General features: G+C 44.3%; 1 protein-coding gene across 1 annotated transcript; it reads right to left on the minus strand.

Annotated features, from left to right (window-relative positions):
- Nucleotides 1-11,685: 11,685 nt before the first annotated feature.
- On the minus strand, nt 11,686-21,245 carry LOC306737132 (protein-glutamine gamma-glutamyltransferase 2-like; the record flags this gene model as incomplete). The annotated part of the gene is made up of 14 exons (XM_079218833.1): nt 11,686-11,836; nt 12,494-12,630; nt 12,900-13,060; nt 13,145-13,420; nt 13,735-13,974; nt 14,046-14,149; nt 14,613-14,760; nt 14,925-15,102; nt 15,231-15,359; nt 16,128-16,246; nt 16,693-16,911; nt 17,865-18,044; nt 19,520-19,642; nt 21,236-21,245. 14 exons carry the CDS (start codon nt 21,243-21,245, stop codon nt 11,686-11,688), a joined length of 2,175 nt encoding a protein of 724 aa, XP_079074959.1.
- Between the last annotated feature and the right edge of the window lie 3,849 nt (nt 21,246-25,094).

The following is a 25,094-nucleotide window of genomic DNA, read 5'->3' on the forward strand; positions in this document are numbered from 1 at the left end:
ATATGCTGTATTTTAATATACATTCCTTGATTGAACATGAGTTTAGTAATGTGTATGTTCAGACAATGAGTAATTGCAAGTAAGACGTGGAGAAACTGATACAATAGGAATTGATGGTACTCAACTTCATACCAGCTGATAGGAACTCTAAGATGCTGACTACCAGGGTCAAAGGTACATATCACTCAGAATTGATTGACGAATGTGCTGCTGAAAGGACACTGTCATCTTTCTAAGCAGGATCTGATATATGTGGAGACAGTGGATTGGTTCAAACTATAATATGGATTAAGTCAAAATACAAGACACGTGGAAGATCTTCAATGTATATTGTGACGTGGAACACACAGTTGAATGTATATCACATGTGGCATAGTGGGAACCGATGAGAGATGGGATGGGTCTTAAGAGGATGGTCATTTGAAAAGTATATAACTGACTGTCAAATGGAGGATTGGGCCAGAGGACCCTGACAGGCATTGGTGATTCGTGGCTGTTGAGGTTTTCTCCCTGCTTGCAAGCATTTAATAAATTGACAGAGGCATTTTGTCTTGTCCAGAGAAATTCTGTTTGTTCTGGATATTGATTGTAACGTTTAGGCTCTCCCCCCGAGACTTAGAATATTATTTCCAGTACATTTTGGCGTCACGAACAGGATTGCGTAGAGGTCCATCGGGACTCCAGAGGTCGGCTGGGAAAGTGCACTTCGAAGTCTAAAGAAAAAAGATTTCGCCCCGATTCCACGACAGATTCAAGTGAGACGGGGACTGGTGACCGACGGAGGACCGATTTGGCTTCACCGCAATCCGGACGAAGAAGTGATTTCTTCGTATCGGGTGAGAAGTTTGAATTTCAATCATAAATTTAATTTCCTGTGTGAAAACAAAAGTTTAAATTGCGTAGAATAACAGAACAAGCAGAGGTTGGAGACAGAGTGTGTCTGTTCATTTTTTTAATTATTATTATCTTAATTGGTGTAAAGGTCTTCTAGGATTCTATGTCATTATAATCCATGCAGGGGTTTAAAGGTGGAAGATAGGTATTGAGATTACGAAGTAACGTTTGAACTTTAAAATACCTATATTTTAGAGATCGTAAGTCCAAAAACGCTTGACCACGGTATCTTCTTCGTTGGACTGAGAAAAATTGATACGGGCTCTATATAGAATCAGTTTCAGAGAAGGGGGAAGAAAAGGAATGGCTAATAACCACGACCTTTGACCTACTTTCAACTGTGAAAAATCAGTTTCAGAGAAGGGGGAAGAAGAGGGACGGAAAATTCCAAGACCTTTGACCTACTTTCCAAAGTGATCTGGCTGTAACATATAGATATGGTTTACTCAGCTTTACCAAAGAAAAGAAGCTAGAAATATACTGACGAGTGTATTTAATTGTAAAGGAGTACTCGACCACGCCTGAAAGATGGGTGGAACATATGCTAAACCCACCCTAAAGGGGGCAATGGTGGACATAATGACATGGAAATATGGTGACCAAAGTATTGAATGTTTAAAAAAAAAAAAAAAAAAAACTGGGATGAGAAATATGGATTTCCAGTGAGAAAAAGGGAAAAATTGAGAAAAATAGAAAAACAGTTAAGGTCAAAGACTTAGATGAGATTGAGAAAAAACAAGTGTTGTCTTGAACAATGGGAAAAAGAAAAATAATGAAATATGGGGATGAATGGCTGTTTGCCTGTTTAAACAAAATAGTGTGTTAAGATGAAATGGTTGGAAACCATAGAAAGTAACAGAACGCATTTAAAAACAGGGAACGATGAAGCAGAATGTAGGGAAAGGAAGGTAACGTGTGAAATGATGCCTGGAGTAGATGCTAACACAACCAGAGCAGACAAAGCTTCTCAGAAATCCTTTTCTCTCTTATTGCACACAAGATGGACCCTGATCTCAGACTTATGCCCTCCACCGTATTCACACCAGCCAATCAACAGTCTGCAGACAACCAGCTGCTGAAAGCGACAGAATATTACACCAAGCTACACGCTGTATTCAACGGATGAGCGGCCTGCAAAAACCAAGAGCCAGAGGTGAGGTCCAAGCTAAGTGGGAGTGCCATCTCTGCAGCAGTAACACTGAGCTGCATCGGCAGTGAAGAAGCCCACCTCAGACCTCATGCGGAGAAGCAAGCTGTGGCCCGAAAAGACTGAGTCAAAAGAAGAACAACTACTCTTGGTTTAAGAAAACCATGGCCCAGGCTCCTCAACGCATGACAAGAGACCAAGCTCCACCTTGGAACACAGGATTCAACAGATGTGGACGTGGACGTGGATACCGTCATCACGTGCAGATATACACAAATGCTACATTTGCCACCAGAGACATTGGACTTTTGAGTGTCCACAGTGGGACGAAAACCGTGTCCAGAAAGCACAAAGACATCAGGAATCTGGCTGACGAGATAAGGGGGCAAGCGAGAGATAAGGGGAAATATTGTGTAAGCGAGGAGAGGAGGTGTGAGAAACATACACACACACACACACACACACACACACACAACACATGCAAATGAAGAAAAGCATGCTCTACACGCACGTACATGCACAGATGAAACTGAGGTACAATCACATATTTAGAACAGGCATCAAAGTTAGTTGCAGGGACATATACTATATATATTTATAGAATACTACTGTGACTTTTTAAAGATTAACAGAAACTATTTTGATAGTAGGGGGATTTTAAAGTGTTTGTTTTTTTAAGATTCAGGAACCAAAAACTTAGTTTTGTGGAACAAAAAAGATTTGTCTCACCCTAAACTTAGTGAACAATATGTCTATTTTGGAGGAACTTTAGGGTTGACGTGAAAAGAACTTATTTATGGTTCGACTCAAGTATGTTTTTTTTTAAGAAAAAGAGATCTCTCGAGCAAGAACTAAGCATGCATTTTTTGTTTGTGCTCAGACTTCTGTCTGGTAAAGTAGTTTGGCAGAGACTTGAAGCTGACGTATAATCAACCCCTGCAATAGCTCACCTATCTGTACTTACGTTTTTCCGTTGAGGAAGAACAGAGATAAAGAAGCACCAAAAGAGTGGCGGTGTCACGGTTCAGCGCCACACTTTTCTTTAAGTTATTTTCTTCCTGTCTGTGTACTAACTGTCCTGTCATTTCAGATCCTGCTGCACGCCCCCTTCATCAGTCACTCCCTCCTCGTCAGCCCTCATTCCTTGCACCTGGCCCATCCCTGTCTCACCTGTAGCACATCCCCTCATTAGTCTTCACTACTTAGGTCCCCTCACTTGCACTTGTCCCCTGCCAGATTGTCTTGTGTTTTTGAACCTAGTGCTCCCTGTGTGTTACCTGTTCAGTAAATACTTATATTCTTTATCTCTGTCTTCCGGAGTCGTGCTTTTGGGTCCTTGCTTAATCGGACCGTTACATTACAATCTGGCCAATTATGGACCCAGCACAACCTTCTGCAGCAAGCCGGTTCGAGAGGATCGAGAATGCCCTCCAGCAGCACGAGGCGCAGATGGTCCGCTTCGCTGCGGAGACACGGCAGTCTGCAGCAGTCCAGGAGCAGGCTATGACGGCGATGACCGCCCAGATGCTACAACTGACGACGGTCCTGACCCAGCTGGTAGCCGCTGCGCGTCTCCGGCCTCTCCACCTCCGGTCTCACCAGCGCCTATGCCAACACACGAGCCTCGTGTGGGTACCCCGGAGCGCTACGCTGGAGAACCTGAGGGCTGTAACCCATACATCACGAACTGCTCCATCCTGTTCTCTCTGCAGCCCCACACCTTCGCCTCGGAGGAGGCTAAGGTAGCCTTCACCATCAACCACCTGACTGACAGAGCGCGACTGTGGGGTACCGCTGAATGGGAGACGCACGCCGGCCTGCTCTTCGTTCCTGTTGTTTTCTGCAGAGCTTAGCAAGGTTTTCGGGGCAGTTTCCAAGGGCCCAGATCCAAGCGGGGGACTAGCGGAGCTGCGTCAGGGATACCGGACTGTGGTGGATTATGCCTTGGAGTTTTCGAACAAGAGCACGCCTTAGCGACTGGAACGAGGCAGCACAGTGCGAGGTGTTCTTGACTGGGCTAGCGGAGTATGTTAAAGATGAACTGATCTCTTTTGATTTGCCTGCCAGTTTGGATGGCTTAATAGAATTGACTTCCCGAGTGGACAGACGCATCCAGGCAAGGCGACAGGAGCGAGCAAGGGGGAGACAGATCGCCGCGCTGTCAACCAGCGTCGAGCTCCTCCGGCAGCCACCAGCTTCACCTCGGCCTCTCAACCAGTGGAGGTTGAACCCATGGAGGTAGGGCGCACCAGTCTCACCCGCGAGGAGCGGGAGCGCCGTCGCCGGGGAGGTCTTTGCCTGTACTGTGGCCAGGCTGGTCACTTTGTATCCCGGTGCCCAGTAAAAGACATGGCTCGCCCGTAACAGGGGAGGTACTGGTGAGCCGAACCACAAGACTCTCTCCCAACCAAAGACCCCTTTTCCACGCTCAGCTGCTACTCGTGAACGGATCACAGACCCTAGCTACGTTCATTGACTCTGGTGCTGATGACAGCTTCATTGACGAGGACCTTGTCCGTCAGCTAGGTATCGAGCGGGTACCGCTGCCATGCCCTGTTCCTGCTAACGCTCTGGACGGCCACCTACTGGGGACAGTGACTCACCAGACCGCACCAGTTCGTATGCTCCTGTCGGGTAACCACCTGGAGACCATTCGGTTTCTTATCCTGCGGTCACCCCAGCATCCACTAATCCTGGGACACCCCTGGCTCCGCCGCCATAACCCCCACATCGACTGGGCCACAGGGGCCATCAGGGAGTGGAGTGCATCATGCCATCTGATCTGCCTGAAACAAGCTGCTGCAGTTCCGCAGTCAGCTTGCCCCAGCTCTGCGTCAGATCTGTCAGGAGTGCCTACGGAGTACCATGACTTTCGGGAGGTATTCAGTAAGGTCAAGGCCGCATCCCTGCCCCCACATCGTCCCTACGACTGCTGCATTAACCTGCAACCAGACACCACCCCCCCCCCCCCAGGGGCCGTCTCTACTCCTTATCGGCACCTGAGAGAGAGGCCATGGAGGCGTACATCAGTTCCTCCCTAGCTGCTGGGATCATCCGTCCCTCTTCTTCACCTGCAGTAGGACAAGTCACTGAGGCCATGCATTGACTACAGGGGCCTCAATGACATTACCATCAAGAACCGCTACCCACTCCCACTCATCTCTTCTGCCTTTGAGTTGCTGCGAGGGGCTACCATCTTCACCAAGTTAGACCTACGTAACGCCTATCATTTGGTCCAGATCTGAGAGTGGGACGAGTGGAAGACAGCTTTCAACACCCCCACTGGACATTATGAGTACCTGGTGATGCCCTTCGGTCTGACTAATGCCCCAGCCGTCTTCCAGGCACTGGTGAACGATGTGCTGAGAGACATGCTGAACAAGCAGGTATTTGTCTACCCTGATGACATTCTCATTTTCTCGAGGTCCCGAGAGGAGCACATCCACCATGTTCAATCGGTCCTCCAACGCCTCCTGAGGAATTCCCTGTTTGTGAAGGCAGAGAAGTGCGAGTTTCACGCCTCTTCTGTCTCCTTTCTGGGCTACATCGTGGGACAGGGGATCGTGCAGATGGACCCTGCCAAGGTGTCAGCGGTGATGTCCTGGCCCATCCCTGACTCGCGTAAGCAGCTGCAACGATTCCTGGGGTTCGCCAATTTCTATCGGCTGTTTATCCGCAGCTATAGCATCGTGGCTGCCCCACTCACGGCACTTACCTCATCTAGAGTGCAGTTTCGGTGGTCACCTTCGGCTGAGGAGGCCTTCCAGAACCTGAAGGCCCGGTTTACGTCGGCCCCCATCCTGCAAGTCCCCGACCCAGAGAGACAGTTTGTGGTGGAGGTGGACGCCTCCGATGTAGGGGTGGGGGCCATTTGGGACGTCAGGAGCCGTCCCTTAGAGGGGGGATTCTGTCACGGTTCAGCGCCACACTTTTCTTTAAGTTATTTTCTTCCTGTCTGTGTACTAACTGTCCTGTCATTTCAGATCCTGCTGCACGCCCCCTTCATCAGTCACTCCCTCCTCGTCAGCCCTCATTCCTTGCACCTGGCCCATCCCTGTAGCACATCCCCTCATTAGTCTTCACTACTTAGGTCCCCTCACTTGCACTTGTCCCCTGCCAGATTGTCTTGTGTTTTTTAACCTAGCTCTCCCTGTGTGTTACCTGTTCAGTAAATACTTATATTCTTTATCTCTGTCTTCCGGAGTCGTGCTTTTGGGTCCTTGCGTAATCGGACCGTTACAGGAGGTTTGTTCAGGACTTACAGGCAATTAATGCAGAAGTCATCCGGGAGCCACTATTCCAAATCCGTACACATTTTTAAAAAAAAAAATTGTCTTAAGTATCATTAGGATGCAACATGTTTTTGTCAATTTTGATTTTCTTTAGTTTTAACAGTGGACTATGTGCATATGCTCGTCTCATCGGGACTATGGTGAGTGACCTGCCCTCTATAAAGAGGCCCCCTTAGAGATAGCTTGAAGCCTTTTGTGTTGACTCAAGGTACCACATGGGTGTCATATACCAATTAAAATTAGTCTCCCCCACACAGAAACAGGGGGGAGCAAAGACGGTGACCTTTTTGAAACACCTTGTCACTGAAGGACATGAAGCTAGTCTGTCCAAGTTACATTTTGTGCAGCAACAGATATGCTCCTCTGGAGACTTTCCTTTGCACCCTAATCCATGGTAAAGGTCTCTCCTCATATGTCGAAGTTATGATGACAGACTTCGTCCTGTAGCATAGTTTTCGAGTAAGCTAGATATGGTCGCAGCAGGACAAACGCGTTGTCTCCGTGCTGTGGCTTAAAAAGCCTTTTAGAGATATTGTCAGTTATGCGAACATAACGTTTAGACGCTGCAATGTTTTAACCCTAAATTTCTTCTTCCAGAACTTGAGGATGGCATGAACTGCTCTGTGAACTCCTCGTCTGAATCTCTCTGATACTTATTGGTCTAACCTTGATTTCATTCTCTAGGTGGATGAATCTGAACTACGTGATCCATCACAGGACATAATCGTATTGGTTTTGTTGTTAATTCAGATTGTGCCACATTTGCGTATGATTCTCTTCCTTAACATTTCTCTGCACAGGCAGCTGAATTGGTCGTTTTATATTTCTCAAATCTGGTGGTAAACCTTGTCTCCCTAAATGTTTTTTCTTTAGATGTGCTGGGTTGTCGCATGGGTAGGATACCTTGCGACAAAAAGAGTGGAATGGTTGTCTAATGGATAACAAATTGATAAAAAATAATTTGATTCACTAAAAAATTCTCAACAGGTTCCACAGTTTGAACATATGCTGAAGGTAAAAGTACTGTTAAGTATAACAGACATATGGTCTGAATAAGTTGAAGTTTCTTTTGCCTGTATCAAACAGCTATACATTGTCCAGTCAAGTAATATGCTGAAGGTAACACGGCAGCAGTGCAAGGTTTTTTTTCTCTAAAAACTCTACTGCTTAGATTTTTAAGAGACCGGCAAAGGCTCCTCTCCCATTCACTGCCTTATGCGAGAACGTATTGTGTGCAACGAATCTCTGCTTTGTCTAAATACAAGAAAGCAGGGGAAGCCACATGTCCTTGGCACAAGCTATAGCCTGGTGACTTTGTGGTCGTGAAAGACTCATCATTCACACCACACTCAAAGTTGCAGAGAGAGCCACCTGGATACATGCATCGCACTGCAAAAAGGTTCCGACCCCATCCGATGTAGAGCTGACCAGTGGAGCCGACGTGACGACAACTACCAACGAGAAAGCGACTCACCGAACGCCGCATACGGATTAAGATCACATACGGATTACAAGCTTGAGCAGAAGAATAGTGGACAGTGACTGTTTTTGTTTGTTTTTTGTGTGGAAACCTAGCAGGTGCTGACACAAGCAAAATCTTTTGCACAAGATCAGTTGCTTGGGTGAACTTCATGCAAACAGACTGGATGAAAAACATGGTGCAACAACGACCGTGGAGTCCACTTCGTAGAGTGTGTGTGGAACACGAGGAACTTTGTTTTTATTGTTAATAATCTCTATTCTTATTGTTTTTCCATGGGCACGGCTACACTTTCAGGACATAAGAAACAGACGGAACAACCCAACTGACACAGACCAAATCAACTCAATGACACACAACGACAGCATGACTACCAACGAAACGGTACTAAAACGGCACAAGAGACTGGCAGGTGTTAGTTTGGAAGATAGCTGGCTTGACAGAGGCATGACAACAAAAAATCCTTAGTCTGAACATGTGGTGGCGATACGCAGAGTTCATGGCAAAAGAAGCTAATGTTACAAATTGTTATGTATGTTCTCTGATACCATCTAATTCTCGTCAGCCTCTCATTTCAGCTGTTGAAATGGGCCCATCTGAAGGATGTTTCTCTGGGTTGGCTATTAAAGGATTCCACAATGGGCTCTCATTTTGGGATCTCCTTAAGGGACCCGAATGTGACGACCGACACGTGGTTAAACGGTTCAGTGGCAATAGCTCATCAACCTCATCTTTTGTGACCCAGGTGTCCATAGATCCAAAAACACGGTTTAAAACATGTTATGCCAGGAATGGTACCGTTCCAGTAGGACGTCTGAGGCTTGATAACTGCGAACACATCATTGTAACGGGTGAAATAACCAGCGACCCTGATTGTAATATAGCCGTACACCCTGCTTATCGTCCCTCATGTGTGGACATAATAGGACATAACGTGACACATTGTCAAAAATTAGCAGAACATGAGGTTACTTCAGTTCCCGATTACTGGAAAACTAATGTTTGGTCCTGTTTTGCGTTCAAGTACGGGGCCACCAACCCATTCAATTGCTCTACTGGTGTCGACTGTATTGCAGCATACCGAACCGCGGTCCCTGGAAAGAATGGAACATATCCTGTTACAGAGGGATGGTGGTTGTGTGACCATTCAGCGTATGTAACTCTCCCACCGGATTGGGACGGAGTATGTGCACCTGTTCGTATCACACATTTATCATCTCCACCACAACGAAGGACACACCCACACGTATGAAACGCGAGGCAGACAAATATCGTTATTCAGATTTTAAACCCCACGATTCAGTTTTTGGTACAAACGTCCCACGTGAGTTTAAACATGCAGGGACAAGTAAGAAGGTAATGTGGGCTCTGTTCCCTTGGGTAGGAGTGGCGAAAAATATTTTGCGTATTGAAACATGTTTCAAAAGCTTTGTAAATATGACTATAGCTGCAGTGAAAGGAATCCGCGAAGAATTGACCTCTATGCGACTAATGATTATGCAGAACAGAATGGTGTTGGACCAACTCACAGCAGCCCAAGGGGGTGTGTGTGCTATCGTGGGTGAACACTGTTGTATGTTTATTCCAGAGAATGACGTAGATGGTGGCGTTATTCATCAGGCAATGTTGAACATGACTAACCTACAGGAAGCAATGGCAAAAGATGAGATACCTCCACCTGATGTTCTCACCGGCCTATGGCTCACTTGGCGAAGCACTGTAATCACAATCTGTCTTGTGTTAGTGGTTTTATTAATTTTCATGACTTGCGTGATTCCCATGCTTAGAAGGATGGTAGCTAACATGATGACTAAACAGATGGTTCTGTATCAACCATTGACTACCATGACCAGACGGAAAGAGGATTTGTATCCTGTACACCAATACGACGAACATGAAGTTGACTTTGACACAGACACTGACGATGCTCCTGAATGGTATGAGTAGAAGTTATGCTATTGTAATACATATTTTTGCAATGATAATGATTACTGTTTAATCAAAAGAGTGGAATGTAATGGGAAAATATGTATATGCTGTATTTTAATATACATTCCTTGATTGAACATGAGTTTAATAATGTGTATGTTCAGACAATGAGTAATTGCAAGTAAGACGTGGAGAAACTGATACAATAGGAATTGATGGTACTCAACTTCATACCAGCTGATAGGAACTCTAAGATGCTGACTACCAGGGTCAAAGGTACATATCACTCAGAATCGATTGACGAATGTGCTGATGAAAGGACACTGTCATCTTTCTAAGCAGGATCTGATATATGTGGAGACAGTGGATTGGTTCAAACTATAATATGGATTAAGTCAAAATACAAGACACGTGGAAGATCTTCAATGTATATTGTGACGTGGAACACACAGTTGAATGTATATCACATGTGGCATAGTGGGAACCAATGAGAGATGGGATGGGTCTTAAGAGGATGGTCATTTGAAAAGTATATAACTGACTGTCAAATGGAGGATTGGGCCAGAGGACCCTGACAGGCATTGGTGATTCGTGGCTGTTGAGGTTTTCTCCCTGCTTGCAAGCATTTAATAAATTGACAGAGGCATTTTGTCTTGTCCAGAGAAATTCTCTTTGTTCTGGATATTGATTGTAACGTTTAGGCTCTCCCCCCGAGACTTAGAATATTATTTCCAGTACAGAACGCAGACATGTCCTCCACGAACGGAGGCGAGAATATACCGGCTTATGACAATTCCGCATTCTTCCGCAACGGCGAACGGAAGCAGCGGCGGCGTTCTCAGAAAGCAGACGTCGCCGCTGCTGCACCGCCACCACCGCACCGCCACCACCGCACCGCCACCGCCGCTGAGAGCGTCGAGCATCACGTCTCGGGCTTGACGAAAAAGGCGGCGGTGGTAGATGACAAACCCACAGTCTACTCCAATATCGTCTATAGAAATGGAAGATACGTGGCCACTGGCATTGATTCGTACTTTGACACAAACATGTCCAGACACATCGACTGAATGCAAGCCACGAACGGAGGCGAGAATATTATGGCCTGTGACAATTCCTTGTTTGCCAGCGAAACGTCGGGTTACGAGCCGCTACTACCTTCGGTCAGAGTCCCCGTTAGCTCCCCGCTGTAGCCGGCTGGGGCTCCTGCTAGCGCGCCGTCACTTCCCCACTAACTTCTGCTAGCTCTCTGTTAACTTCTGCTAGCTCCCCGAAAACCACCGAAGGTAGCGGGACCAGACTCGACACCCGACTTGGGCAGAGGGGTCGCGGGCAGTAGCAGCAGCAGCGCTAGCTAAGAAGCTTGTTCATGCAGGAAGTGTCGTGTGACTCGCGCGCCACGAAAAGAGAACTTTTCGGACTGGTAAAAATGGCTTGGGTAACGCAGGAAAGCTGAGGTCTAGTAAAGTAGTGAAGTTACCAATATTTTGAGTCTAATGCGTTACTTTACTTCGTTACCTATAATAGTAATATTGTTACTGTAATCCGTTACTTTGTAACTCGTTACTCCCAACACTGCATATACACTCGTACGCGGGTCATTTTGACCCCAGGACCGCGGGAGGATGTGGAAATACACTCTGGGTCATTTGGACCCCTGGGGACAAGAGATATGGTTGGGGAGACGTTGATTCGTACGCGGGTCATTTTGACCCCAAGACAACGCGAGGGATATTCACACATACACTCGTACGAGGGTCATTTTGACACCGAGGACAACGGGGGGGGGGTTAATGAGTACAAAGCGTTCACATTCACATATCTATGGTTCTGAATGAAGATAGATATACATTAATAAGCAATACGGATATACAGGGAGCTAAGCGGTGAACAGTTCAGACTTCAGAGTAACAGTATTATTGTTGGACTGTAAAGGTTGAAAGGCTTTATTTTCCAACAATTATGTTTTTGAAGCCCTTGATGTGACACAACTTGTTGCTGTCGAAGTCGACCACCAGCTTCCTCAGCCCAGAGCGGGTCGGTGTGAAGTAGATCTTCACCTTGGCATCTTCCCCGGGTCCCACTGAGAAGCCCAGCCTGGAAGGTAAATATTAAAAAACTTTGTTGTATGATCGCATAAATATTTAGATAATCAATTGCCACTGACATAGGACTATCTATGGAGATGATGCAAATCATCATTTGAGCTCAGCAGAGGACTAAAGGTTATACAAAATAAGTATTCTTTAATAACAGTTTCATTATTCTTTGTCCGATCTATTGTACTGCCATGAAAACACATCTGGCAGACACACCATGCCTGACTCATGTCGTCAGGATTAAAGTCATTGATTGGCTTCTCCTTACTTTGGTTTAATTCAATTAAATCATCGAGGGATTATTGTTGAGCAATAACCAGCCGTCTCACTGGCATTTAGATGTATTCTGTCCAGATGTTCTGTCTGCTCCAGTGAACCTCTGGACTGTGTTTTTTTTATTTACCAGAGGGCTTCTGTCCTGACTACAGGGCCATGCCACATCTTCAAAACACATCAAAACACAATGACACATGTCAAACTCTTCCATTCCATAAATGAGGACACGAGAGGCCTGTGTGTTGTCCTTGTGAAGCATTTTATATTGTTCCCTGCTTTTTTTGTCTTGGAGAGAAAATGTTCAAGTAATTTGCTAGATGCATGGCCGGTCAGTTGGTGATCTCTGAGAGTAAAGAAGGATCGTCTCCGGCGCTCATACCTCTCAGAGATGACGTTTCCTGCCGTGAGGTTGGCCCCCTCGATGCTGAAGCAGCAGTTCTCCAGCGGCTCCGGCAGAGGGTTTCGGACGGTGATCTCTGCAGCCAGCTTTCGATTTTCCTTCGGTTCGCCCAGGATCTGCAGAGCGCCATCACATCCAGGTGTTAGTTACCCAAAGTTAGTGTTGGGTCTGGCTTTGTTCATATGTGGGAACAGGTGTTGGTGTTCCAATACTTTCATCCTGATACAAATACCATTGGTCTTTTTTCACTTTTCTATACATGTTCAGGGCTTGTTATGACTTTGACATTGCATTTAATTGGATAATACGTTTGTAAATGTGTTGGCATCCTTAGTGAAACGTTGTCCCAGGTCTATATCTCTAGTTTGCACTTCATGGTACTCACTCGGACTTTGATTTCAGGATTGTCCAGGACAATGTTTCTGACTGCCTGCTTTGTTTCGTTCGAGGACTTGTCCATCAACAGAGCTGCGAGACGGATTAAGTTGTCCTCGGTGAGCAGGCCACCGTACTTAGAGTAGTTCAGCCTGAGTGGAACTCGCCGCTCTGGAAGAACACATACGACATGTTACAGACTCACAGGGAGCACAAAGTATCCACATGTGAACGCCTCGCTGTGACCTGGCTCACCTGCTCCTGGGGAGAGTTCAACATTAGGCAGATATTTTAAACCACACTCATCTCCCACAAAGCCGTAGTAGGACACGGCGTGGGATACAAACGCCAGGCGGCACTTCTTCTCACTCGGAGTGTTGTTTGTAACCACAGCAAACACGTCAAAGTCGCAGCCCTTCCTCATGTCCGATGTCACTTTGATGGCGAGGTCGAGGCCTTGGTTTTGCTGCTTCTGGAGCAGCTTGTTTTGGTGGTTGGCATTCTGGAAAGTCTTCCGCTCCTCATCAGAGCCTGGAAATATACCAGCAACAAAAGCACACAGTGGACAACTGGAGCTTCAGAAGAATCTGGCATCCAAAAGCATGTCAGTTCTCTACATTTCACCTGATAAATTGCATGTTAAACCTAACCTCTTTAAAAAACTGCATCAAGATTAACACAAATACTGACATGTAAGAATTTACCCAGCAAGTGACCTTGATGTTAGCGGCTGGAAGAGGAGGAGGTTTGTATATAGTTTCAGTAATAATATCCTATATTTATTGATAGCACCAGCTCCTGTGATGTGTATCTACATGTGCAGTATATGCAGCAGTGCTCTCTACCTTCGGGGTACTTGTACAGATGAGTGATGTCCTCTCTGGCGTCGCTGCCGACGCTCTTCGTGCTGATCGTCTGGCCCACCACCGTCGTGCTGGTAACTCTGGATGTGCTGCCGTCTGGTTTCTTCTTGATGGTGACGACGTCGGCGTTGACCTCAGCGAAGACAAACGGGGCGTCGTACTTGAAGGTGAGCTCGCCCTCCTTGATGGCCCTGACGGGGATCGGGCCGCAGCAGTACGCTCCTGAGGGGAGATGAGGGTGAGGATGTGCCTCGGTCACACAAGGCCTCATGGGCTCATTGACGGTCCGTTACCTTCGCTTTTCTCCTGAGGCGTTGGGTCACTCGCCTGCCAGCCAGTAAAATCAGATGTGATGTCCGGCCTGGTCATCCAGCTCTCCACCCAGCAGTGGTAGTTCCTACAGATACGATACTCTCCATCACGGGTTCATACACTTTCTGTTTGATCTATAAAGACTTCTTTATTTTTAACTTCATTACCAAAACTTGCAGATGTTTCTGTATTATTTACATTTCTACTATCAGGATTAAAATGTTGTAAACTGTATGGAAAAATAGTCAATAGTTAAATCAGTGGATCTTCCAAACTACAGTATTGGTAAGTAAATCTGATTCAATACTGTTTTATTTATTCCATAAGAAATATTTCATTTAATATGTGGTCACATTGCCATATGGGAGGCAAGATAATAAAGATGTCTTACTCTAGATGTCTTACTCTCACTTTGAAATAATTCACAGTAGTCCTCCTTGTGATGTGTGTACAGCTTTTTTTTCTCCAGAGTGTATTGTTAAAACATTTAAAGTGCATCGCTACTAAACGGCCCTGGTATTAGACCGTGCCCATAAAGAGCCTCCTACCAGACGCTGTCTCTGGGCTCTCCTTCTTTGGGCTCAATGGGATCTCCCTTTTCGTTGATGTAGCGTTCAATCACCAAGTCGCTGTTGTTGTCGTGGGCTGACATGAAGTTGGTGACGACTCTGCAGGGGATGCCGAGGGCTCTGGAGACTAACGGGGAATAAACACAACAGACGTGAGTTTTGCCATTGCAAAATGTAGAAATAAATCATAACTGTGTGTTTGATGATGTGGTGTTATGTTGAGTCTGTTTGAGACCAATCAAATGTGTTTTCCGGTGATTGACCACCAAGCTCCACTGCCTCCTATCTCACTTGAACAGGCCACTGCAGCAAACACCCAGCACTGTCCGTAGCGGACGGGCTGACAGGATTGTGTGTCCCAATTGCGCAGAATCTCCACACTGCCCCTCCAGAACAAGGGGCTGACCCCGCCTTCATAGCCGTCGGTCCATTTCCCCAGCAACACCCCTTTGTCATCGTTACAATTCACCTGACAGGCAAAGGAAAGGAGTGTAAAACATGTGTTTTTCATAGGAAGTCTAAAATAACATCACCGGCATTGTACACACAAACCTATCCATGCAAATAAAAACAGTAAAGAGGATGAATATAACTTGCCATGGCACTAAGCACTCTGGACACATATATGGGATTTCTCCTCCCTGAGCAGTCCTTGCCAGGATTCTTCAGACATTTAGGATTCATATCCAAAATCCTCAGACAGACGTCCAGGATTCCACTTTCAAACTGCACAGACAATAATAATCATCATCAAAAGAGAGACTCAAGGTTAGACATGGTGCCACCACATGACAGTACATGTGTAACTGCGCCATGCTGTGAAGCTCCATCGCTGCACACGCGTTGCACCGCTAATGCCAAACTACAGGGCTTACGGTCATGGAAAATCGGGAAATTGAATTTTAAAATGGTTATTTCTAGGCCTGGAAAAGTCATGTAAATGTGTTATATTCATGAGTTCATGACGTTCATTTACGCTGAGTTTGAAATAATTAATATGCTTTTAAAAGAAAGACACTCAAAACATAAGCAGGCATCCATACAGGCATCTATATAAATGTTTATCCTTTTAATCAAACTATTGTCTCATTCATTTGTGTCATTTAAGGTTTACTGTATGCTTTGTATTCTCATTGTTAGTTTAAATACTACATTTACTCACTTTTTACTGTTTACACTCAGACTTCACTAAATGTTTGGTCATGGAAAAGTCATGGAAATCCATTGGTCAAGATGTGTATGAACCCTGAAACTAATCAAACTGTATATCAGATGTCAAAGAAGCGGCTGCAAAGGAGAACGCTCTTCACCCTTCATCAGACCCAGACGGTCAGATATAAATACCTCAGTTCATTGTAGTGTCAAAAGATCAGAAAGTTATTGCCTGTTTCAAGTGGATATGTTGCTGTTATCAGAATAGTGTTTCATATTCCTTCACCACTCTGTGGGCGTGAGATGAAGTGCGGCTGACAGCGTCAGTGTTGGTGTTGGTACCTGGCCAAAGTTCCAGGGAGTTGGTATGGGATGTTTGTAGCTGCCTCGATAGATGATTCCATCCTGAGACAAGACGTACTCGTCCAAACTCTGCTGGTTGTCCATATAAACTGCATCTCCTGTTGCCAAGACACATTGCCACACAATAAATGTCCTCATACTTCTCCTCCTAAGTGGAACATATATATATATATATATATATATATATATATATATATATATATATATATATATATATATATATATATATATATATATATATATATATATATATATATATATATATATATATATATATATATGTGTAAGAAGATCAGTATTGCTCCCTTATCTGTACATGCATTATTAAACTACATTCAGAAGCTGGTTAGCCTAGGTTACCATGTTTCTATTCTTTATGCTAAACTCTAGGCTGTTAGAAATTCTGAACTATTGCTTAAAAATCAGTATCTTATTACATTAAACAACTACCATTGCCCTCTATGGGAGTAAAAGCACTCTGTAGCCTCAGATCACTACACAAGACCCACGCCATGACAGCTTGACGTACGCTCCGTTTACCCACCTGTGCACCAAGGGTTAAAGAGCAGGATGAACTCGATCCGGCACGATGGCCCCAGGGTCAGGGTGTAGCGGCCGATAGGCGCGTCCGGAGCAGCGCAGACGGACAGGGCCGCCATCTCCCCGGGCGGGCTCGTGACCGCGGCGCTCCAGCAGGAAGCGTCAATGTTGGCCGACAGACCAAAGGAGGCCCTGGTGCCATACTGCTCAGAGGGCTGAGGACCTACATGTACGAGACACCATGGTGAGATCACATGTGGGAAAAGCCTGAAACATTTGAGTCTGGGGAATGGAAACATGTTCACTGTTTTCACAACCCTGCTCCAATTAAGTTCAAACATCTCTGGAATCCCGTCTCATGCAACTGTGTAATGGCGTTTCATGATGACCAGTTGTTTGGGACCTCAGTCTCCCTGTGGGCCCTCAGTTCAGAATTGCATTCTGGTAAATCACGTGAACTTGAAATCGTTTGTGTTTCTGTGTGTCTTAACTTCACATCTTCCACCCGGTGAAGCCACCAAAGGCTGCTTCCTTCTCATTGGGTGAGATTAAAGTTGCAACTTTGAATCATTAAAACACATTTGACTTTCACAGGCTGACGATGTTATCTATGATTACACATGCATTCCTGTTGGCAAGCAGAACTTCCTGTTTGGGATTAAATGGCAAGCAGCAGCTGTCTTATCATACTCTGCATGAGAAGATATCTAAATATGAACTGAGGAAAAGAGACAGATGCTTTTCTGTGTTAATAGGGTTGACAGCAAATTCATCAGCATACAGTATGTGAGGCTCCCAACAATAACAGCTAAGTTCACTCACACCCAGAGAATAAAAGGGAGGCGGTGAGGTTGACAATAGAAAAAACAAAAGAACATTTTACAGCGGCTGAAACCCATTAGCAGGGACTCTGACACGGGGAAATAACACCACCGCTCCCTTCCCCTCTCATCTCTGAACTCACAAGAAAATAATGTCTGCAAAAACACACAGTGGGTTCAAGTGTGACGTCCTGAATAGGAAGAAAGCTTTGGACTGCACTTTTCCAAATGTCCTGATGCAGTGCAAATTAAAAACATTAACAGAAACCTACATACACATCTAAAGGAACTCTGCATGCAGTACAATGCAGGGACAACGCAAGAGGAAAATGAGTTGTAAATGATGTGTCTCTACCGGTCTCCGCGATGCAGTCCAGAGAGCTGAGTCCTGGTTGGAAGCCCTCGGAGCGAAGGAACAGGCTGATGGAGAACGGCTGGCCTCTCCTCACCACCAGGCGCTCCACACCGTTGAGGTCGGTGCGATGGTCCATGTTGTTGAACTCGCACTCCAGGTTCCAGCGATCAATGTCCAGAGCTTTCAGGAAGAGAGGGCATTGAAAAGGCTTAACACACAGCCCTATTACACATCTATTACACATCTATTACACATCTCACAGAACAATCGTTTCAGCACTGTTCTTGGATCTGATTTTAATTTAATAGAGGGATAGTGTATATGTTTACGGAGCACTTGAAATGCCACAGCATGGTGTTGATGAAGTGCAGGTTGTAAAGCAAAAGCTGTGTATAGGATGAGGGATATTTAATAGAATCTAATAGAATAGCTCTGATGCCGTTCAGGTCCTAAACGCAGACCTGTTAGTGTAACTAATTGGGGCTAATGCTTTAAAGATGGCGCCGCTCTGTACAGCAGGACAGCTGCAGACTGTCGGCAGAGCATCATGAGGGCTTTGGGCTCAGCCTGCATGTTCTCAAGTCCTTCAGCTTGTACATTTGATCTGTGCCAAATTCAAAGAAATATCAGCTTTGTATTTGAGCACAGATGAACAGACTGAGGAACCAGCTGAAGAAATAAATTCTCCATCTCACTCGTGTCCAAGACGTTTGTCTTCACTTTCTTCCTTTGAAGAGCGAGCAGCTTTACTGTACTGGCACCTCATAGCAAGAGGTCCAATAAAACAGACCCTCAGCGTGCAGAATGTGAAATCTAGTCCAAAGATTAATAACACATGAATGTCCAACACACACACACACAGACTGACGGTGCAATGGGAAAATGACGTCATGCTTTCTGTGGAGTTTTTGTGTAGCTTTGTAATTGATGTAAAAGAAAATCTCTTTGGATTTGTTCCCTGAACATTGCAACAGCATGTGGTTGAAGGTGAAGCAGTCGTGTGAGCAGACGCTGCACACGTGGGACGTAAAGCAAACTGAATGCATTTTATTGCAGCTTGCAGTTTATTTTGTTGGGTTAGAGAACTTTTAGCAGCACAACTCTCTAATATAAGACTTATGGACAAAGATTCCTCAGCCTTGACCCTGCTCTCTGAACGCTGGACACGCCCACTTTACCAACGATGCCCCACACAGAGGGCTGTCTCACTGAGGGCAGCTTGAGCCTAATAAGGTCATGAAACCAGCTGGTCACTGTGCAGCAAACACTGTTAGAATCCTGGAAAAATAAATATGCTCCCATCAGAAATGAAAGGAGATTTGAGTCTTGTAGGTAATAATAATAATATCATATATATATTTATTTATAAAGCACATTTCGCAGACAAAAGAGGTCACAAAGTGCTGTACAGTTTAAAAAAAACAGTAAAAAGCACATTAATAGATGAGGAGTAAAAAACACAATAAAACAAGTAGTGAAAAATAAATAAATAAAAACAGATTAAAGCTGGTCATTTCAGGTTTTTAAAACAAACGCCAGTGTAAACAGGTGAGTCTTAAGTTGTTTTTTAAAAGACATCACCGAAGCAGCAAACCGTAGAGGTGCAGGCAGAGCGTTCCAGAGCCTAGGAGCTACTGCCTCAAAAGCTCGGTCACCTCGGGTCTTTAGACGAGTGAGTGGGACGGACAGGAGGTTCAGCTGGTTGGACCTGAGGTTGCAGGCTGTTTGCAGGGCGAAGTAGTTCAGCCACATATGAAGGGGTCTGACCGTGTCGTGCTCTGTAGGTGAGGGTGAGGATTTAAAAAGGGATCCTATACTCTACGGGGAGCCAGTGGAGAGACCTGAGGATGGGGGTGATTTGAGACCGTCTATTTGTCCTCGTCAGTAATCTGGCAGCAGCATTTTGAATTACCTGCAACCGGTTAATAGCAGATTTACTGAGTGCAGAAAAAAGTGCGTTGCTGTAATCGATACGTGAAGATATAAAAGTGTGTATGATCATCTCCAATTCAACCGTAGATAAAACAGATCTCAGTTTGGTAATGTTTCGTAGGTGGAAGAAACAGGATCTGGACAGCTGCTTCACATGGGGAGATTACGCAGGTTTAGGTGCACAGCAGAGGAGAGTGGATCAATGCTCTGCTTGATTATAGGGACAGCATCATCAGGTGCAATAACTAGAACCTCCGTTTTATTATCATTTAGTTGAAAGCAGTTTACTGCTGTCTAGTCTCTAATAGCATTTACGCACTCTAGCAGGCTGGTTAACCTGAAGGCCTCACTGGGTTTAAAGGAGACATGGAGTTGGATATCTTCTGCATATAGATGATAAGCAACATTATAGGTTTTAATGATCTGTCCCAGAGGTAATAAATACAAAGAAAATAACAGAGGGCCCAGGACCAAGCCCTGCGGTACCCCACAAGACAGTGGAGAGATGTCCGACTCAAATTCTCCCACGAGACAGTAAAACTTCTGTTAGCAAGGTGAGATGAAAACCACTCCAACGCTGTGCCAGATATGCAGCCAATCATGTAGCCTCTCAATCAGGATGTTGTGGTCTACGGTGTCAAACGCAGAACTGAGGTCGAGGAGCACTAAAACAGAGCAGTCACCTGCATCAGATGACATTAAGAAGTCATTTGAAACCCTGAGAAGAGCGGTTTCAGTCGAGTGCTGTTTGCGAAACCCTGACTGGAATTTATCAAACATATTGTGCCTCTCCAGTGCAGAAGTAAATTGGCCGGCCACTACCTTCTATTTTCGAAAAAAAAGGCAGTTTTGAAATAGACCTGTAGTTCGAGGTCAAAGCAGGATGTAAGTTAATTTTTTTTTAAATGAGGTAACACCCATGCTGACTCCAGAGCTCCATCAGACACTTTAAATTTGAAACAAAATGCTTTGTAAATACATTTAAACAAGCGTGCGGTTAATCCATGAAGATTAAATATTAAAAATGGCAAACGCATTTCTTTCATGACTTCAGACGAGCCTGTTCCAGGTCACAGGTTTTATTTTCTGTTAAATACGCACACCTTAAAGTACACATTGTATGGCTTTTCTGCTATAGAATGTCCAACAGTCTGGTTCTTTCAGCATTCTGCACACAAAGGTCACACATATTTACAACCTAATGTAATGTTTACAGCATGCTCACAGTTTAGTGAGAGCTGCCCTTCCTATCATTAACTTCTCATTATTACTACAAACAGAGAGAAAGTAGTCTAGAGAATCTAGAGAAAGTAGTCTAGAGAATCTAGAGAAAGTAGTCTAGAGAATCTAGAGAAAGTAGTCTAGAGAATCTAGAGAAAGTAGTCTAGAGAATCTAGAGAAAGTAGTCTAGAGAATCTAGAGAAAGTAGTCCCACGTACCTTGCGCCATGCTGCTGCTGCGTCTGTGCTGTCAGTGGTGCTCCGCCTCGGAGGGAAGTGTGTCTGTCACCTCTCCCCGTTGTCTCGCTCTTATTTGTAGGTCTGAGGGTGGGCGTGACGCGACCCTCCGCCACGCAGAACGCACCCTCTTCCCGCGCGCACTCACACGCACGCACGTACGCGAGCCTCCGCGCATCCTCTGCTGATTCACCACAGACCGTATCGTGACGTCAGGACGATGGTTTCCAAAGAAAAAGGACGCGTGAACTTTTTGACCCCGAGGAGCAGAGTGCACCCATGGGTGTCGTGGTTAAGGTGAGAGGTGAGTGTTGGGTGCAGCTCAAGTCGACTGTTATGTTATCGTTCCACTGGGGTGTCCAATAGTTAAAAGTTATTATTTGATATTTGATGTGAAAAGATCAAACAAACAAAAAAAGTAGCCTAATAATCCAACTAACCAGCAGAGATGGGCATAAATACATCAAAATGTATTTTGATACAAAATACCCCTCAAATAAATGTATTGAAATAAAATACAAAATACTGGTGCCAGAAAATGAAAAAAAAATACAATACTTGTATTTTGTATTTAAAATATAGGAAATACTTTTTTTCTGGATTTTCCATTTTCTCACAATAAGTTATAGCAGAGCATTCAGGTTTGGGCTATATAATGTACACAAAGCTCTGGTGAACCACACACATTGCTTGTTGATCAGGGGTCTCAAACTCAATTTGGCCTGGGGCCACCCTGGTATTGTGATCTCATAGGAGGGCCACACAGAAAGCGCAATATATTTGAAAGTTTACTTATTTATTTAGTTTTACATTCATAACATATATTCGTTATACTTAACAAAAAAAGGCAACCAGCGGTGCAAATATATTTTATTTTGTAAAATAACTTAATGAAATTCCACCAAACCAAAAAATGCAATGCCTGAATACATTTGTACTTTATTCTATTTCTTGCCAGACACCTGGCAGCGCTTCTGCCACAGCTGAGCCACATTTATCCTGATCCAGGTCACAGTGAAACCTGATCCAGGTCACAGTGAAACCTGATCCAGGTCACAGTGAAACCTGATCCAGGTCACAGTGAAACCCTACAGTATAGCTTCAAGATGGGCATCACTAAGCCTGGACCTGTACTTGCATTTATTAAAGTTCATAGTTGAGAAAGGTTTCTCACAAATATATATATATATATATATATATATATATATATATATATATATATATATATATATATATATATATATATATATATATATACATATATATATATGTATATATATATATGTATATATATATATGTATATACATATATGAGGCATATTCCTCACCACTGAAGGCTGTGCCCTCATCCACAAGAGATATTGCATGTTGTGAAATGACTGAGACTTTTTGTAGAAAGCTGAGTTTTCCATAATTTCAGTTTCGTGGAAAAGGCTTTCACATGGAGCTTCAGGGCCCTGTTTCTCGTACCTGGTTACTGAGTTAGCGGCTAATTGTCAGGATAATATGACGTAGGTCAGGCTTTCTCGGTTTCTCGAAGCAAGCTTAGATGAATCACCATAGCAACACATCCAAACATGTAAACCTGCTCCCGGGCAGGCTTACTGAACTTCACTGGATAAGCTGGACACTCCCACCGGACAAAAAAGGCAGCTCCCTTCCTCATTGATGAAGGAGCGATATTAGTTATATTAGTTTTATAGGGAGAGAGTTCTTTCAGATCGCCAGGATCCTTTACCTCATCATGACTTCCTGTACGCGGCGATATAGATTTTGCCGGCAAGAAATAATTTATTTAGAGAGCTTCTCGAGCCGCGGACATTGATCACCACAGGCGCAGCTGATCGTCTCAGACACAGACTGTCAGCCGCTGCATGCCGCTGTTCTTAAGTTTATTTAGCTCTTAAGAAACTTATGGATGTGTTGAAAGCACTCATAATTATTTGACAGTGTTATTAGTACACCATACATATCATTATTGTAGAACATGATTAAGGTGATCGTGATGAGAATACAGAGAATCACACACAATTTATTTTCACTGCTTCAATTGATTGAATTTCTGATTATGAATAATTCATACATACTGATCCGCCCATACACATATTCAAACTCCTAGTTATATGGTAATCTACACAAACATGTATATACATATAATACATGATTCATATGTGCATACAGTACATATATCCTCATAAGTATATATGCATTCTTAAATTTAATCTGATTGATTTGGGTGATGAAGCACTTCAAATTAGCCGATACATTTTCTCAACACTGACGCATTTAACTTGTCTGATATATTTAGACGCTTATGTCTCGCAGCGGGGGCGGAGTTAAAGTTGCGTTCACGGCAACAATGTTGCAAAAACGTTGGAATATTTGCAACGCGTCTGCTGTGAATGACTACGGTACTGACTTCCTCATATGCCTTCATGATCATCTCCTGCTTCTCAGCAGAGAAATAAAAAGAGGTTCCTCTGAGTTTATTGTCCATTGTACTGTTAGAACATCATGGTGTCAGTGCTCCATTATTATCCCTTCTGAAGAGGAGCGGCGCATTTATCCAGATGACTGACGTCTGGCTAGAATGAACGAGACGTTTCAGCGCGGATCAGCCGTGAAGAAACCCAGATAGCCGGATGTCAATCATCTCGCTAATTTAAGATGGAGATTAGGACATTTGCTTGACTTTGTTTAGCCAGGTACGAGAAATACGGCCCAGGTTAAGGATGTTCAGCTTGACCACATGAGTAAAGTTAAGTTAACATTTTCATACTTTCTCTTTACACTTTTGCCTTAGGACAATGGTGCCTCATTATATAGAGAGCTGAGATTGTTCTGCAATTTTAGATGTAAAACATGGGTAAAATATGCATGTGCCTTTAAAAGGTGAATTTAAGAAATTATGTAAAATCACGAAAATGACCCCCGACTCCAGAGGGTTAAAACGACCAATTCGGCTGCCTGTGTAGAGAAATGGTGAGGAAGAGAACCATATACAAAAGGTGGCACAATCTGAATTAACAACAAAACCAATATGATTATCTCCTGTGGACGGATCACGTGATTCAGACTCATCACCCTCGAGAATGAAATCAAGGTTAGACAAATGAGTATCAGAGGTCTGGGCGAGGAGTGCACGGAACTTGGAGTTCTGCCAAACAGTTATGCCATCCTCAAGTTCTGGAAAAAGAGATTTAGGGTTAAAAACATTGCAGCGTGACACTTGTGATAACATAAGTACGGAAAAGATGCGGAAAGGTTGAGACGATTTGCGGAAAGGTGAGAAGATTTCTCTTCGAGGAGAATTAACGAAACCGAATATGGAACCAGTAAAGTTAGTGGAGCATGACCCACTATGTCACGAGAGGCTGTGAGAGGCTGTGAGAGCCTTCTCTGCAGCTGCTACCGCGCGGAGACACTGTAGTAAACCTGCAGCGACAGGATCGAGTTTTGCGGAGAAATATGCAACTGGTTGCAATTTATCGCCATGAGACTGTAAGACTGGGGTCTCAAACTCAATTTGGCCTGGGGCCACCGCTGGTATTGTGATCTCATAGGAGGGCCACACAGAAAGCGCAATATTTCTGAAAGTTTACTTATTTATTTAGTTTTACATTCATAACATATTTTCGTCATACTTACCAAAAAAAGGCAACCAGATGTTTCTATACATATTTATATTAGTTTTTAACAGTACACACATATATATATTTTTTAAATCACTTATTGAAACTGCACCAAACCAACAAATGCAATCCCTGAATACATTTGTACTTTATTATATTTCTTGCAGACACCTGGCAGCGCTTCTGCTCACACAGCTGAGCCACATTGA

The sequence above is a fragment of the Taurulus bubalis genome, assembly GCF_910589615.1.
Source record: "Taurulus bubalis genome assembly, chromosome: 5".
Lineage (NCBI taxonomy): Eukaryota > Metazoa > Chordata > Actinopteri > Perciformes > Cottidae > Taurulus > Taurulus bubalis.